Genomic DNA, 18717 nt, shown 5'->3' with positions numbered 1-18717 from the left:
CTTTACTGAGTGGCCATATCTAATTTCCTGTTCTAACCCACACAAGAACAGTGCTGAGCACACGAGAGGCAGTCTCAGATGACTCCACAAATGGTCTCAGAGCCAGGGCAACTCCTCATGCTTTCCTTCCTTTAGTGAGCACAGGGATTCAGCCTGCTCTCTTCTCCTTTCAGCTATTCTATCTTGTGTAATTCTGGTTCCCCGAAGACTAACTGCAGAATTAACTATTAATAGTCTCCCATTAGCCTCCCCATTTTTTATAACTTCCAAAAACAAGTATGTGGGGATTTTGTTACAGTGCTTGCTACTGATTACTATTGAAAAACAGAAAATAACAAAATTAAACATAGGGTCATATCATTTTACAGTGGTGGTCTCTATAGTTCCTGACTCCCTTTGTGAGATGGAAACTGAATGCACTGGCTTCTGCCCTTCAGTTTTATTCTCAAGGGTGCGGTTCATCAAAAGTTCTTCCCTTTTTTGTGGAGGCCTCTCTTCTCAAAACATAGGCCTGCAGATAAAGCCTAGATATAACAATTGGTGTCTTCCTGTCTCCAGTAGATAACTGGCACTTCTGAGGGCCTCCTAAATCAGTATGTGATGACAGCAATAGAATTACAAACAAATGTGATTATGCCAACCTTGTTGTTTCCAAACCAAATGGCTAAAGCTTAATGTTGTAAACCTAAATAGATGCTGACTGTAGACCAATGTCTCTAGGGAAGAAAAAAAGGATGTTCAAGTTTATTCTAGAAAGTAAATGTCTCAAAAATAAATCAGCACCTTTTGACTTCTTTGTCCTCTCGAACCAAATCCTTGGTTTCCTCTTCAAAAGAATTTTTTCATTCCATGTTATTATTCTAAATTTTTATTTTCTGAAAGTTGCAAAAAAAAAAAGGTGCTACAGAAAAATAAAAGAGTTCAGATTTTCCTAAAAGTCTTGTCAAACACCATAAACAACAAGAAGTATACCCAGCCCTCCATATCCATGGGCTCTGCATCTGAGGATTCAACCAACCTCAGGTCAAAAAATATCCCCTCCCCCCCCCAAAAAAAAATTGTAGGCCTAACTATATTATGTGTATGTATACTGGGGGTGCCAAAAAAAAATGTATACAAGTGGACACTTTGGTCAACGTTGCTCAAGCAGTGGTTCGCCGTCATCAGAAGTGTCTGGATGCTGATGGGAACCACTTTGAGCACCTCTTGTCATTGCAGAAGTCAAATATGACTTGTATTCATCTTTTGTTATTGGTATATATTGAATATTACGATTTTAATAGTTTTTTCCTTTCTTAAAATGCGTATACATTTTTTTGGCGCGTGCTGTGTATCATGTTGTTGCTGATGTGTACTACGCGGTTAATCCTACAACGGCTGTGTGTGTACTGAACATGTATAGACATTTTTTTCTTGTCATTATTCCCTAAATATAGTACAACTACTTACATAGCATTTACATTGTATTAGATATTATAAGCAATGTAAAGATGATTTAAAGTATATGGGAGGATATGCGTAGGTTATATGCAAATACTATGCCATTTTATATATGGGATTTGAGCATCCTGGGATTTTGGTATCCACAGGGATCCTGGAACCAATCCCTCTGGGTTACTGAGGGACAGCGGTACCTTTTTGCTAACTAGATTAGAGACATTACTCTTTTCTTTTTCATGTAACACTTTCTAGAGTAATCTTTTGTAAGTTCATCTAGTACTGTTTCCCCGAAAATAAGAGCTAACTGGAAAATAGGCCCTAGCATGATTTTTCAGGGTGACAGCCCCTGAACATAAGCTCTAATGCGTCTTTTGGGGCACAGCTTAATATAAGACCAGGTTGAGTTCTTCACACTGTCCTCTGATTTTTTGTGAATGGGAAAGAGAAGTCACTCATGTTTTTGATGTTACTGTTTCCACACATAAAAAAATAAAAATGGTGATATTTAGGATGCTTAATTCTATTTAGCTTGCTCCTTTGCCCCTAAACCCAGAGGCCTTAACTATCAACTATGCCCTATGATGAAATTTAAATATGACCCGCCACAGTAGCACTAACGCAATCTGGAACCTTTAGATTATTAGCTACTATACTTGGCAATTCTTTGTCTTTCCTCGCCTTTCTCCGGCCCTACCTACTCCATACTATTATTTCCGTGAATGCTTGTTGTTTTCAACTTAGTTGGTAAGCTTCTTTGAGGCCAGGCACTGCATCTTATTCAACTTTGAATCACTTACTCCCTAGGAGCTATGACAGTACTTTGTATATAATAGGTACTTTGTACATTATAAATACTAAGTTTATCAGTATCTCACCTGTACTTAACTGTCATATGGAAGGAGGGAGACTTTATCTGCTGCTACAAATGCTTAAAAAGAAATGATTCGTGAGTTTATTATTTTAGCATAACTGTAAATATTAACTCTCAGAACAATTTCAGGAGATGTTCATTTATGTAATCTGATTTGTGACAAAGCTATTTTACAGTATGGAGAACTTATATGCTTTCTCCACTAGATTCTAAGCACCATGAATGCAGAGACATTGCCTTTCTTGTCTACCACTGTAGCTCCATCCCTTAAATAGTGCCTGGCATATAGTAGATGCTCAATGAATGTTTGCTGATGAATTAACAGTGGTAATGCATTACATCATTTCATGTAAACCTGAAAGAATTTTAGTATCTTTTCACCCCCAATAATAATCATCAGTTATAGGTATAACACAACATAGTAAGAAACCACAGTATTACTGAGTTTTCACAATGGCAGAAGCTTTTTGTGCTATCATTCCCCAGAGTCTAAGTAATGGTTCTCAAAGTATATGATCCCTGGCCAACAGCATCAGCCTCAGCTGGGGACTTGTTAAAAATACCAATTTTTGAGTTCCACCCCAGACCCACTGAATCAGAAACTCTGGAGTTGGGGCCCAGAGAGTTGTATTTTAACAAGGTCTCCACATAACTCTGATCTAGGCTCAAGTCTGAGGACCAGTGGCCACAGAAATTTTTGTCATGGAGATAGAAGGGATCTCAAATCAACAAAGAGGTCATACAATATTAAATAAGCCTTTAAAGAAATATACTAAATGTTCAACATAAGAATGTTTTAGAATGAGTTAAATTAAGTCAATTAATTAAGGGACAAGGAAAACTACCACTCCCTAGTTGGGAACCTTTTTTTTCCATAGCAGGTGTCCTAAAACTGTATTCAATAAGTGACACATTTAAAATGGCTTTCAGATCCCTACTATGAGTTTGTATTTGAGAAAAAGGAGTAGAAGTAGGGCAGAAGATGGAGGAGGAGAAAGGATGAAGAAAAAGATGGATGACAGCTAAGATAATAGGATGAGACCCGGGAAAATTGTTTTTCAGGTTCTAACTGAAATTTAGCACTTTAATTTTAAATAAAGGTCCAAACCACAGGAGGTTTGGCAGTATCTGTGGCTTTTGACCAAAAGAAATAAAACATTTTCATATCATATTATAGTTTACAGATATCTCAAAATGTCATGTATAGTCATCACTACTTTGAAATTACAGCAGTCTATTAGATCTCATTATTTAATAATTAACGAAGCATATGCCTCAATATATCACAACTAAAAATAGTCTGAGAGCTGAATTTCAATACATCTGGTTCCTTGGTAATCCCAGGTATTTTATATATTTTAAAACAGTGACCTGGGAGGAGGTCCGCAGGTTTCACCATATGGTGAAAGGGGTCCATGACACCAAAAGATTTTAAAAAACATACAAAAGTTAACAGTTAACAGTTAACCTGGGTTAAAAGTGTTCATGGGGTAGGGGGGTAGGTAGAAAAGGGAAAAGGTAAGGACGCATATATTGTGATGGAAGGAGAGTTGACTTCGGCTGGTGAACACCCAATGTAATATGGAGATGATGTATTAAGGAATTGTAGACTTGAAACCTATATAACTATTTCTAACCAGTGTCATTCCCAATAAACTTAGTAAAAATGTTTTTGAAAGTGTACATGACCGCCTCTAAGTGATAAATCTGAGAAAACTTACAGACCCTTTTCCCAATTTACAAAAGGGCATGGAGGATGCATAAATGACAATGAATAATCCCTCCTCCTCCTGAAACAACACAGACCAAAGCACCCAGCTTTTAATTCCAAAAAGAAAGGCTAGCTGTGCACCTCCCTCTTCTCTATACCTTTTCACTTACTATGGGCAGCGAGCCTACCTACAGCCCCAATCTGTAGAGGGCGACAATTTAGTGGAAGCTGAATACAAACAGTTAACAACTAGCTATTCGGGAGCTGTAAATGAGGATATAAGGAGTTCGGACTTTATTCTAGGTGATGCTTTGTCTTATTTTACTTTCCATTTACAGTGCTATTTTGGAAACAACTAAATTTGTATAAAAAAATACTTTGTTTGAAACTCTTCAAAGGCTTCCCACTACCCTTTAGATAAGGCCCAGCAAACAGATACAAAGCTTACAAAGTCCTCAGCAGTAAGTTTTCTCTACCCCTTTAGCCTCACTTTGATCTCCTTCCCTTCTCATAATCCATATTCAAGCCACACTTAATTCTTTTCTGCAGCTCAAATAGGCCATGTTCCTTCTCCTTCCTCCAGACTTTTACCCGTTATTCTCAGCTTGACCCATTACTTCAAACCATTCAAATCTGTTTAAATATCACATCCTCAGGGAGGCATTCCCCTGCTGTATACTCTTTTAAACCTCTCATTAATCTTATCATAACACTCAATCACATTTTGTTATAATAGCATGTTTAATTGTTCATCTTCTCCCCAAAGCTGAAAGCCTGGCGAAGGTAAAGTCAGGGTCTTGTTTACCACAAGGCGTAGCGCTCTGAGCCTGACACGCTGCAGGTCCTCAGGGAGAGCTGGTGGAGGATGAATGAATGTATGACTCTGCCTAGAGATGAGTTTTTAAAAGCACTGCTATGTGTACATCTAACAACCTTGAACCATCCCTACGTGGCAACATCTGTAACCTGTGTGCTACTCAAAATTCTATATAATTCGTATTTAGCCCTCTCCTCAGCCTAAATTAATAAAATTGTACTACTTAAACATATTGTTATATATTTACTAGTTACCTACTGTTTAAAAAAAAATCTGAGTGCAAAGGAATGAATGCTGCTAGTTTCCAAACCCAAACATCCTTTAATGATCAATTTTCTAAATATACTTATCTTTCCTTTTATATAAAATAGATGTTTCTTAAAAAGTATACACATATTCTTTTTAATTTCTACTTTACTAATTTACAGGGGATGCCTTTGCTTTTGACCACTATTTTCTTCTTCACATAGTTAATAATCATAGAACATATATTCAAGTGCACAAAAACTCAGTGGTCATTTTAAAGAGCCTTTGAAGGATCCTGTTTTAAAATTACAGTTTAGAAAGCAGAAGCTTCATTTTATTTATTCAATTTTTTGGATCACAAAATCCAATTAAAAAGTGATATTCAATTATGATAAAAACTTTATTGATTTAAATAAGTGTTAACGTTAAAATACTTTTTCAACTTTTATATTCTCCATAATTTAATGCTTTATGGTTATTTTGTATACCTTTAAACAATACAGTTAAGTGATTTTTTTACTTAAATACCCTCTCATAAAAGAGAGTAAAGAATTTAGAGATCCTGGAGCGTGGTGGGGGAGAATGAATAGAGTATACACGGTGCCAGGAGGAGACCAGACTGGGTGGTGAGACCACAAATATACAGATGATGTATTATAAAATTATACACCTGAAACTTGTATCATGTTATTAACCAATGTTACCCCAATAAATTTAATTTAAAAAAAGAATTTAGAGATCTTCATCAGCATATACAGGCACTTCCACAACTGCAACTCACCAGCATTTTTCATAAAGATGATATTTTAGTGTCTAATTCCAGTAAATGGGAATTTCAGGAAGATTCATAATTGCATAATACTGTATTTAATTAATTCTAAGATGTACTTTTTTTTCACATTTTGACATCTCTGAAATCAGGATGTATCTTACAATTGATAGTCTCCTAAAATTTATAATTGGTAGCATTTTTTTCTTTTAGTGGTCTAAAATAATGTTTCTTACAACTGATGGCACCTTAGGCTAAATGAAATACAGTTATTAAAATATTAAAACTTTTCTCTAATGATGCTTTCAACTGATCTAAATCACAGTACAATTCTAATTCAAACAATTCTAGAATCAAAACTGAATGAACAGAAGATTCACATTTTTATGTTTTTAGAAAACTAGGTAACTAGGCTAAACTCAAGAAAATAGATAACTGGAAGAAAATACTTCTTTTAAAAAATTTAGGAGAAAGTCTACATTAGAAGCAGAAATACCAGAAATGAAAATTATAAAAGGCTTGAAGATGTTCAATCAGTAGTAGCTTCCAAGGAAATGAAGGCATGAAATAGTTCTAGAGCTTTATCTATAAAAAGAGACAAATATTAGGACCATGGGAGGGGATAATTCAGGTAGCAAAGTGTTCAAGAGGAAAAATACTACTGTATTATTTTTCCCTCCTTAATGAGGAGTCATTGTCACCCTTTAAACAAAAATATGGTCTAGGTGGTTGAAATCATTGTTATTAATGTAAACATTCTTAATAAATCAAAAACCAACCTACCAGCATTGTCTTCCTCCTGGCTCAATCTGTCTCCCCTTCAGGTGATCCTAGGACAGGGGCTCCTTTTCAGACCCCCAGTGTTTCATGTCGGTCTTCTACCTCCCTGTGGCAACAATATTTTCTAATTAAAAGAGTCCTTTTGTGCCACAGGGAGGATTTCTGATGATATAACAAATACAAAAGTTATCACAGCTCATCATGAAGCCAACTTAGTCTTGAGGTTCTTCAAGAAAGAAATTTGGCTCCTTATCTTATTTTTCAAGAGAGAAATTGAGTTTTATTTTTTTAACTGCATTTTTTAAAAAAACCTAAACTTTCACTTATTTTTTAAAAAGCAGTTCTCCTGTTGAATTACATAAAAATTCTTATCATTCATCTGTCTTTTCAACTACTCTCTAAACACAATGTTGTTGATCACAAAAGAAGTTTTCTTGGTAATTACTTTATTTACTAAGTTCAACGTTTTATGTTTTAATACCCGGTTAAAAACAAAAGTCCTGATCCCAATGATCAGAAGAGAGAAGTAGGAAACTACTAGACCCATTTCAGCCAGTATTTGTTAGTAAAGATTAGTAAGTCTACTTATATTACGTAACACGATGTTAATTACGCTTAAAATGAACTTTTAAAAAAAAGGCCAGCAGGAAATATAGAAAAGCAGTACTGTCTTCTCACTGGGAAGATTATGACTGATTTTCACTGTTTGTTTATTCTGCAATACTTAAAAATTTTTCCAATGAGCATGAACTGCTTTCATTGTAAGAAAAAAAAATTTAGGTGTAAGCGAGAATGATTAAAACTTACTGAGATTTCAACATGATGTTAATCTAAGTATGACAACATTATGGCTTTGGTATATTATAGATGACCATATTTATGTTTTTTGGATGACTACCTTTTTTATATTTTAAATAACCCTAAGGTATTCAATATTCATTATATAAACAGAAAAGAAAATATATTTAAGGTCTTATATAGATGGTTCTTGATTATACTGCAATATTAAGTCCAAGTCAACTTGTTCCAGTCGATATTTCCTAACAGCTATGTGTTCAACACTGTATTATATACTATAATTGACAAATCCTAAAAATATGGACGCTGTCCTAAAGGGATTTACACACTCTCTCTGAAAACTGAAGGCACATACACACAAGAATAGTCTAAGAAAGGAAATGCTAAGTGCCTCAATCCAGATGGTCTAACAGAAGGTCAGGAGTGTTTATTGTAGGCCACAATTATTGTGGAAAGTTTCACGTAATTGGGCCTTGAAGAATGGCTAACATCCAAACACATTCTTGACAGAAACTTATTTGAACAAAAGCTCAGAAACATAAACAGCAAGTCCATACCAGGGGCAGTAAGAAAAATTACAAAAATACAATGTTTTAGTAGATTAGGAAGGAGCTCCTTGTGGATGATTCCGTAGGTCACTGAATTTGGCAGAGGAGTGGCCTTTGAAATCCTATGAACAAAGAGCTTCAAGAGAATTATAAATGTAGTTGCCAAAACACAGTAAGTTAGGAGGAAATAATGAGGAAAAAGTACAGCCTGAAGGTATAAAGCACTTGTTTTTTTAAGTGGAAGTGAAAGGATAGAAAAATATACCAGAGAAGAAAACAAATATTGTTTTACTGTATAAAAGACCTTCTCCATATTTGAAGGCACAAGGAAAGGTGCTAATGAAGTTAAAAGAACACTTCCGGAGAACTTACTAAGTAATAAGCACTATGCTTTACATATTTATTGTACATATTCCTCACAACCTTGAATTCCTACTTTATGACAGTGAAACAGACTCTGAAAAGGTTAAATACTAACAAGTGATAAAGTGGAAATCTGAAACAAGGACTAAATTAATGTTCTAACCTTTCCTACTAAAGAGAGCTATTTAAAAGGCTAAAAAGGAAAAAACAAAAACAACAACCTCCGCGAGACAACCAAGATGGCGCACTAGGTAAATGCTGTGCTTACCTTCTCTCACAACCACGTCAAAACTACAACCAATCTACAAAACAACTATTATTGAGAATCGCCTAAAATCAAGCTGAACTTTCAACTAAGGACACGCAGAAGCAGCCACCTCCAGACCGGTAGGAAGGGCAGAGACATGGAACGGGCTGGTTCCACACCCGCGTGTGACCATTAAAGACCGGGAGAGCTATTTCGGCTGTGGGGGTCACCCCATCCCCTAAAGGAATGAGAGATCCAGCCCCACGCCAGCCCAGGGTTCCAGTGGCAGGGAGAGAAGTCCCCTAATTTCTGGTTGTGAAAACCAGCGGAGACTGTGACTGACCGAGACGGAGGGCGGCTGCACTCCCAGGCGCTCCTTGTAAAGGGCCTGTGCGTGGACTTACCCACCATCGGAATCGCACGCTGAGCTCCAGCTCTACAGCAGCAACTGGAGAGATGGCAGGGACATACGGGGGAGAACTGAGCTGTCTGGCTTGGAAAGGGGCTGGAGAGGAGGCTTCCTCCCGGACGGGGGAGCTGGCGGAGGCCATTGTTTCTTTGTTGAGCCTCCCCCTTCCTGGCTTGCAGACGCAGGTGGCCGCCATATTTGAGTCTCTGCTGTTCATTCACCACGCCCAACTTTCAGGCACACCCAGGCCGCTTCCAGTGGCTTTTTCGTGTAGACCGCCTGCGTTGGCTCAAGCTGCAGACTTTCCTAGGCTCTCTCAGAGGCTCACAGAACCCAGACAAGCAGCATCTGGCTTGAGCGTGTCCTGTACCTCTGGCTGAGCTGCCCTAAGTGAGGCCTTAGCAGCAGCCGGCCACGTTTCATGGCTTAGTCTCTCAAGGCGCTTCCCAGCACAGCACAGGCGGCAACCATCAGCAGATTCCTTTGTGGCTCCTGCCCAGTGGCCCCTGGGGCACAGGCTGTGCCTTAAGGAGACCTACCGTGGATCCCCTCCAAGGTGGTCCTGGTGTTGGCGCCCCCAGTGGCCAGCTTCAAAACGAGCCAGAGCATTACCCAGCAGCCTCCGCCTCCAAGTACGACACACCCAAGGGGCGGATTGGGCGGGCACCAGAGTCCTGCTGAGGCAGATCCTGCTCTGTAGGATCAGCCCCTGCACAACAACCCTTCCACTGTAGTCAAGGCCAGTCCTCACATCCAGGGAGCCCAAAGGTCAGTCCCTCCCACTGATGTGCAATTATCAACCAAGGCTCAACTACAAGAAGAGGGCACACACAACCCACACAAGGGACTCACCTAGAGCCCGTGGCTCAGGTGACCAGAAAAACTGTGTCACTGAAAAACTGTGTGTAGCAGCACACCTACTACAGAAGGCCACTCTGCTAAGACCGGAAGACATAGGAGCCCTACCTAATACATAGAAACAAACACAGGGAGGCAGCCAAAATGGAGAGAAAAGGAAACATGTCCCAAATAACAGAACAGAACAAAGCTCCAGAAAAAGAAGAACTAAGCAAAATGGAGATAAGCAACCTACTAGATGCAGAGTTTCAAACACTGGCTGAAAGACTGCTCACTGATGTCAGGGAGAACTTCAACAGGGACACAGGAAGCATAAAAATGGAGATGGAAACCATGAAAAAGAACCGGTCAGAAACAAAGGATACAACAATGGAAACGAAGAACATATTACAGGGAATCAACAGCAGATTCGATGAGGCAGAGGACCCAACCAGCGGTGTAGAAGACAAGGTAGCAGAAAACACCCAATCAGAACAGCAAAAAGAAAAAAGAATCCAAAAAACTGAGGTGAGTTTAAGGGGCCTCTGGGACCAACAAATGAAGTGTACCAACATTTGTATTACAGGGGTACCAGCGGGAGGAGAGAGAGAACAAGGAACTCAAAACCTGTTTGAAGAAATAATGACAGAAAACTTCCCTAACCTGGTGAAGGAAATGGACATGCAAGCCCAGGAAGCACAGAGAGTCCCAAACGAGATGAAGCCCAAGAGGCCAACACCAAGACACATCATAATTAAAAAGCCAAAGGTTAAAGACAAAGAGAGAATCTTAAAAGCAGCAAGAGAAAAGCAGCTAGTTACCTGCAAGAGAGCCCCCATAAAACTGGCAGCTCATTTCTCAACACAAACTTTGCAGGCAAGAAGGGAGTGGCAGGAAATATTCCAAGTGATGAAAAGCAACGACATACAACCAACATTACTCTATCCAGCAAGGCTGTCGTTTAGATATGAAGGACAGATAAGGTGATTCCCAGACAAGAAAAAGCTGAAGGAGTTCATCACCACCAAACAATTATTACAAGGAATCTTGAAGGGAATTCTTTAAGATGGGAGGGGGTTAAGGATGGGTGAAAGGGGAAGGGATTAAGAAGTACAAATTGGGTGTCACACAGTAGTCATGGGGATGTGGGGTATAGCGTAAGGAATAAAGCCAACAATATTGTAATAACTAGGTATGGTGCCATATAGGTACTAGATCTATCAGGGTGATAGATGGGAATGGGGTTGGGGGCAGGGTGAAAAGGTGAAGGCATTAAGAAACACAAATTGATAGTTAATACAGTCTGAGGAACATAATCAACAATGTTGTAAAGATCATGTAAGGTGCCAGGTGGGCACTGGACTTATCGGGGGATCATGTCATAGACTACGTAGATGTCTGACCAATGTGCTGTACATCTGAAGCTGAAGTAGGATAATACTGAATGTCACCTATAACTAATATATAGGTATATATAGTCACGGGATGTGGAGTACAGCATAGGGAAGATGGTCGATGGCTTTGTAACAGCTATATAAGATGTCAGACAGGTAGTAGCTTGGGGGCTGGGTTATCACTTTATGAGGGGTTTAAATGTCTAATTATTACGATGCTTTGTACACATGAAACTAATTTTGTTAAAAAACCTAAATAAAAAACAAACAAAAAAAACTCAGGAATAGTCACCCAGAATTTTCTATCATATCTGACTACTCTTTGGCTTCTTCATGTTCCTCGAAATGTAAACATTCCCTAAAATTAATCCCTTAATTCTGTGCCCTTTGTTCCTGATCACAGAGAGACAAATACAGAATTTAATATCTTCCCCTTAGAGGAAATTTCTCAAATACCTTTCCCCTTGGAGATTTCCTTTATTTCCATGGCTTCAATGAGCCTGATCCCCAAATCAGTCTCTCCTTGACCTTTCTTTATTAAGCTTCAGTTGTACCAGATACGTAGGTTCTGTTTTCCCCTCCAGATCTATTGTCCTAGGTTTCAGGTTGGTTTTGGTCAATGGAGTGCCTTGCAAGGGATTAGAGGAAGGAAGGACAAATAAAATCAGAGTACTTATTCCCTGGCTCCCTCCCTCTCTATGCCATCGCCCTCAAGCCAGCTGTGCCCTTTAACCAAAGGTGCCAGGATTCTCCCAAGGTGACCCTCTCTCCAAGACTCTCTGGTGACCCTTCCCACCCTTTAGCCCAAGAGCCAAGGACAGAAACAGCTCTGTTACTTCGGCTCTCAAGCACCACCCTATCTCTTATGGGTATCCTAAGTTTGCCTACATATTTGTAACTAGTCATTTATTAAAACGTTCCTTAAAATATACTAATTTGAGTATGCCATCTCCTTTGCGATGGGACCCTGACTATACATTTGTGCATCTTTAAATACCTAAATACTTCCCCTTACACACTCAGCTTCAATCTCAACATCAACACGCCTATTACCAAACTTATCTGCTTCCCAAAATTGCCTTCCTCAATTCCCTAGATGATCCTATCACCATCACTTAGTGTCAGAAACCTGAGTAATGTCTTACCTATGACTCTCCTCCAATCTGTCATGTCGTTAGACCTTACCTAGCAGTATGGCTTATATGAGCTCCTCTGTCCCTATCGCTTCTACCTTGTTTGACTATTTCTCAAGTCGTCCCTTGATTCCTAGTACAACAGCTAGTCTTCCTGCTTCCTCTTTTACCCTGCAATTCATTCTGTCTACTGAGATACTCAATACGTAGTACTTTCTACTCAAAACCTTCCAAATATTTCTGCACCTTATATGCCTAACTTCTGCCTGTTGGGTTCATATCACAATCTAGTCACAACTCTTAATGGAACCTCCTGTCAATGTCTTATTTACTCAATATCTTTTAAACATACCTTGAATTTCAATATTCCACCCATTTATTAATGCCATTTCCCTTAGTCTAAAGTGCCTTCCACCTGCCTCCTATCTGCCCATCTGTCCTCCTGTACTTTCTCTAAAACATTCCCTAATACCGTAAATTGAACTGTCCTCTTCTGAAAATTTCTTTGAATTTGTAAATTGCACTCAATTGATTCTATACTGCTTTGTATTTTGATTATAGTGTGTGTGTGTTCTAATTTAACTAAATTAACTCCCTGTGGGAAAGAAACATGTTGCAAACAGTGTCCTTGCACATAATAAATGTAAAGTATTTATTGATATATTCTCATAAAGTTAAATGGAAGGTTAAGAGGATAAATATAGTAAGTTAAGGTGTAAGATGAAGAAACAGATCCTAAAAGCTCAATCTTCTCAGACATGTCTTAAAAGATTTCTATTAAGACTTATCTACTATTAATCACATTGGCATAAACTTGTTACTTTTTAAATGGTAATCTGTTATAACCTTTTAAATTTTACTACAAATATATAATTTTTTTTTTCAGTAAACATAAAAACTGCTTTTCAAATCTTAGTAGGGAATGCAGGAGACTCCTCTCTACGCGCAGCTTACCCTCCAGAGCAGCCCCCAGAGCTGGCGGAGTCCGCAGCGGCCCGCCACGGTCACCACCGCCCTTCGCCCACCCTGCATCACTACTCCTGAAAGGCTTCTCATGATTATTAATCCTCAGTTATCATCAAAAAGCAGTTTATAGGCTTAGATGAATATGCTTATTTTTAAAATTTCAAAATATGTTTTGTTTTTCCTATAAAATTTAAGAGAGGATTACTATTGCATATAAGGTCTGTGAGGGAAATGCACTTTTAGAATACAAAAAGGTGAAGCAAAATAGCCTATAATTATACCTAACAAAATGAGAAGTCACTTTATTCACAAAATAACGAAGATGGCTAAGTACACATCATTAGAAGATTTCAGTACTCCTGCCTGGTTGGCACGAACATTGTTTCTGGTGTGGATATATACATATGGGGATACAGGAATGAAAGAAAATGTTCAATGCAAACATGCCGACAACTGACATACAGGTCAATAAATATTATGAACATTTTTAGACTAATATAATCTAAGTTATAATGTAGGAGCATTCCAGAAAGTGTTTCCTAGATGTACAAAAGGAAATCTTATTCTGTATGAATCTCATTTCCACCAATCCACCAAATAAAAACTGCTGTAGCCATCCTGTCAATATTCCTTCCCTTTTTTTCCTAGTCAGACTCTTCTCCAAAATTCACACGTCTGGAATTTAAGTTAAAACTATATCACCACAGAAACGAGCTTGACCTTAATCTACTGCCTAACAGGGAACATGCCTTAGGATGAATCACAACAACCTTTATTCATTTGTCATGTTTTTAATGTCAGAGGAATAAAAATTTATTCAGATTTTAACTGGTTTAAAAATGCATTTGATTCTTTAAATAAAAACAAAATTAAGCTCAGATTAGCTATTCTAAACTAATCTATACATATTAATGATCCTTATAATGTTACATTAAAAACCCATGAGTGACAGTATTTTAACGTAACTTCGTATATTATACACTCTATGATCTGCATGCCTTATGATGACTAAATGCGAGTGTTTTAAACTGTTGTAATTATACATGTATGAGCCAGCAGTTTTCACTATGAATTTAACATTGCCTTTAAAAGAGTTATAGCTGAAAAATTCTAAGTTGTTACAGGGTTGTCCTGTAAAGACAGACAATAATTCTATACTATTCTTTATTTTTAGAAGTAAGCATAGATTTCATTAAAAATCCATAAGCCAGTACGGAATTAAAAATGTAAGATGAACTTTGCAGGAACATTTAGACTATTTTAGAGTAATGTGAATTACTTATTAACATTTCTTTTTTGTGTTGAAGAAAAATAAATCTAAAAAATATTATCAAGTGTTCAAAAAGTACTTTTAAAATATCACAAAAGTAGCTGTTCTTTTACCCAGATTTTGCATATCCCCTTTTTCAATATCACAATCACTCATATCTCTATCCTGAAATAAAAGCATTACCCTCAGAGTTCAAGACCAAGCAAATTAAATGCTTTAAATGGATTATATTTCATTCCTACTTGGAATTGTTTTTAGCTGAGAAATTTAAATTAATGAAGCACTGACCATCACTTGTACAATCAGTAAGATCTGGCTGACTACTCTGATATTTTAACGTGATAAATGCCATAATTTTCCACTGATGCAAATTTGGCACTGTAGTTTTCATTTTTCACACATTCTATTTTTTTTACATTCAACTTTAGCTATCATACTTTTTTCTTGTGCTATTAGTTTTGTTTAGTTATGCTCCTATAATACAATCAGTTACAACAGCTACTTCAAAATATCATCAAACATAATACTTTTAGCTGTTCTTCCCATGCTTTTCCTCAAGAAGAAAATTCATCTCTGCCATTAGACTTCCAGGTTCTACCTGAAAAACTCTCCAAACTATCAGAAAAATACACGTATCTTCCTGCCCTTTGAATTATCTATTATAAATCAGGTACCACACCAGACTCTAGTCTTGAAGTCTTTATGAAGTGTTTAGCAACCTGTTTTGATAAAATGAATTGATTACCAATCACATGGGATTTGCTGAAACTGTTGACACCACTGCTCTGAAGACTGTTGACACCACTGCTCCAACCCCTCAACTCAACAAAAAATAGAGCTGGAGGAAGACCAGCTTTAAGCAAGTCCTAGGGAGTGCTACTGGGCCTCAACAAGCACAATATATCAAATACTGAAAATTTTTAATCATGAGACTTTGCTGCATTTATAGAAATTTATCTAAATACTTAAACATTTTTATTAGGATTGTAAACCAAACATAAGGATTCTGTTCCCACATTAATAGCTAAAGATAAATTTTAATGTTTGTTACAAAATAGCCACTACAATCCTACAGGTAAATTTACTTAAGGGTCAATAGCAAAAATTAAAAGGTTCTCCAAGAATTATACATACTAACACCCAATTAAACATACAGTTATCTCGCCACAGACAAACTGAAATACCATAACTTCTGAGATGACAAAAAGAGGAAGCTGATAGGCTACTACAAAGATGCTTCTGACCTAAGAAAAATGAATTATACTGCCCCAAAATACTGATTCAAAGAAACTCTTAATCTGTTGTAGAATGAGAATACTATACTTATTTTTTAAATTAAAAAAGTTATCCTCATATACTAGCCTATTTACTTCTATAAGTAAATAACAACTAGCTGTTATTCGCACTCCCGGGGAAAAAACAATAAAAATAATTTAATTATTGTGGGCCTGTAATTTTGTCCTTAGGCTCCATGGTATGAGATTCTGTTATACCTCAAAAAATTATAATGTAGAACTTCTTGTATCTCTATAAATTCCCTTACAAGAGATTTCCACTAGTTTCCAATCTATACTACATAGCATTACAAAGAGGTTCTTTGATATATTATGTATCTGGCAATAGTAATGTTGACACTTACTTACAAAATAAGAACGTTATAAATAATAAGCATTTTATGAAATGTCTACCTGTTTCCACATTCTCGGTCTCAACTTCTTGTTCTTCTGCCACATCTTGCATCATATAAGTCTCATCATCATAAACCAGAACCTGGGCTGCATAGCCCTGCTCTAATCTGGCACTTGGAACTGGCTCCACAATCACTGCTGGGTATTCAGAAACCTTTTCACTTTCCTACAAGAGCAAAATTTAAAAAACAATCAACCTTTTTATTCACAAATTCTGGATTCAGTTATAAATCCTTGAGTTCACAGAGTCTCAAGGAATCCACACAATGAGCTTCGCATATTATAAATATGAACATAAAAACAAGAGATGAAAAAGGCTAACAATCTTTTCAAGTCTCAAGAGGTGAGACATAGAGATTAAACATTTTAAATAATCAGGGCTTTAGATTAAGATGGCAAATTGAAAACATGCATATAGTTTCACTCTCTCATGAAAGCCCACTAAAACACAGTAAGAGACTTTGACACATAAACACATAAGGAGAAGAGGTAAGAGCAACAAAATCTTGGAAGACTGAAAGTGAATGGGTGAATACTAAGTGGTTTAGAAGACCTAGGAAAGCCAAATCATAGCCTGGCAGCAAAAACAAAGCTGAGAACAACTTATTTTACACTGGAGAATGCACAGAAGGCAGTAACAATTACGTTCGGAAATGTAGGAGCAGCAGGTGATAGAGAAAGCGGGGAGTGGAGGGTAAAACAAGGAAGATTCCATTAAAGTTGGTCGAAAAGCATTCTGATTCCTAGACCTGCTTCCTCTGCCGTGATGCTAGGCAACCATCCCTCCCCACCTCAGTAGAAGACTGGAGAGTTACTTTTCCAGAAAGAGAAACAAGAGCATCTTTGAGATATATTAGGCACATTTGCTATGTAGTATCAGTGCTGGACCAAAACCAGTTTCCCATCAGCCTTTCAGTCCTCCACTGTTAATTATGAGCAGACAACCAAGGAAAAGCCTCTAACACAGAACATATACAGACATACTTATATGTGTGCGTGTGTGTGTACAATATACATATATAATATATATTCATATTCATATATATTATATATATTCATATTCCTCAGAAATAAGAGAAGATATTATAACCTTAAGACAAGAAAAGAATATAATTTAATAACATTAAAAAATAAAAACTTCTTAAAAATTAAAAACACAATAACGAAGATGGAAAAACAGAGGCTTGGAAGATAAAATTGAGGCAGTCTTCCAGGAACCAGAGAAAAAAGATAAGGCAATGGAAAATAGGAGAGAAAAGAGAACATTAGAGGACTGGTTCAGGAGGTCTAATATCTGAATAACAGGAGCTCCAGAAAAAGAAACTGGGGAGTGGGTGGTGGGGAAGGTTGCAAAGAAATCAAAGTATTCCAGACATTTTTCTAGAGCTGAAAGACATAAGGTACTAATTTGAAAGGACCTACCAAATGTTTAGTATAAAAACGTTACAGGAGACCTACACTGAGGCACACTACTGTGAAATATCACAATACTGGGGACAAAAGAGAAGCTTCTAGAAAGAAAATACAGGTCACATACGAAGAATCAGGCGCACTTCAGTCTTCTCAACCATCAAACTGGAAAGATGTTAACAATAGAGCCATTTCTTCAAAATTACAAAGGAAAATTACTTCCAACCTAGAATTTTCCACCCAGTCAAACCATCTTATGAAAGTAGAATAAAGGTTTTCTCAGACATGAAAAGATCTCAAAACATTTACCTTCCATGCATCCTTTCTCAAGAAACAATTGGAGAATATATTCCATCAAAAAAAGAGCCAATTTTTAATTTAAAAAAATCAACTTAAGATACAGAATATAGGAGAGCAACATGAGAGAGAGGTAACACTAATTTTCAGGAGGGCTGTGAAGAGCTTCCAGGATGCCAGCTGTGCACTGGATTTACAGGGCAGCCAGTCCAGACTGTAGCAGTGGGACTCTGGGACAGCAGGATAAACTGTCAACATCAAGACAACCGCTGACACTGTTCCAAAGGACAGAATGCCCACATAAGCCTCTTCTAGCTTTTCACTCATATCTGGCTTGTCTTGATGAACCTCTTCCCCTCACATTACCTTGCTACCTGGATCAGCTGAGAACACTCATTTCACCTCCTGGGTGTGTTCTGCTTTGCTCCACTCCTAAGTGCCAGAAGAAGATCACAAAGAGCGAGGGAACCCCCCCCCCCAAAAAAAGCAGCACTCTTTCCATGTGACCATAAATCTGCAGAACAAACATGCCCGATGCCTGACCAAGATGGCCCCATGCTTCCAAGAACTACCTCGTGACACTGCTTACCAACTGCCTGAATGACAGCTCTTGAAACCCAATGAACCTGACGCCAAACTAGTCAGCCCTTTTCCTGGAGCTTCATCCAACTATGGTAATGCTGCCCCTTCCTAACTCAGTTAGCTTGGTCACTATTCATTTTT

At 37.6% G+C, this 18717-nt stretch overlaps 1 protein-coding gene across 11 annotated transcripts in view; it reads right to left on the bottom strand.

Annotated features, from left to right (window-relative positions):
- The window catches only part of ELF2 (E74 like ETS transcription factor 2), a 93420-nt gene that overhangs the window by 35666 nt on the left and 39037 nt on the right, over positions 1–18717 (bottom strand). For 5 of the 11 annotated variants that reach the window (XM_074338506.2, XM_019730822.3, XM_019730823.3 and 2 more), the window contains one exon: positions 16288–16453. The exons of 4 other annotated variants lie outside the window; for them this stretch is intronic. In XM_074338506.2, the coding sequence (XP_074194607.1) occupies positions 16288–16342 (55 nt within the window). In that variant the 5' untranslated portion in view covers positions 16343–16453. Of the gene's footprint in view, positions 1–6637; positions 6741–16287; positions 16454–18717 lie in introns of those variants that run through there. 2 more of the 11 variants (XM_019730827.3, XM_074338510.2) reach the window with 1 other exon arrangement.

This window comes from Rhinolophus sinicus, chromosome 15 (assembly GCF_057876585.1).
Source record: "Rhinolophus sinicus isolate RSI-liver-muscle chromosome 15, RSI-T2T, whole genome shotgun sequence".
NCBI lineage: Eukaryota > Metazoa > Chordata > Mammalia > Chiroptera > Rhinolophidae > Rhinolophus > Rhinolophus sinicus.
The sequence above is the reverse complement of the archived record's forward strand: the minus strand, read 5'-3'. Positions and strand labels throughout refer to the sequence as shown.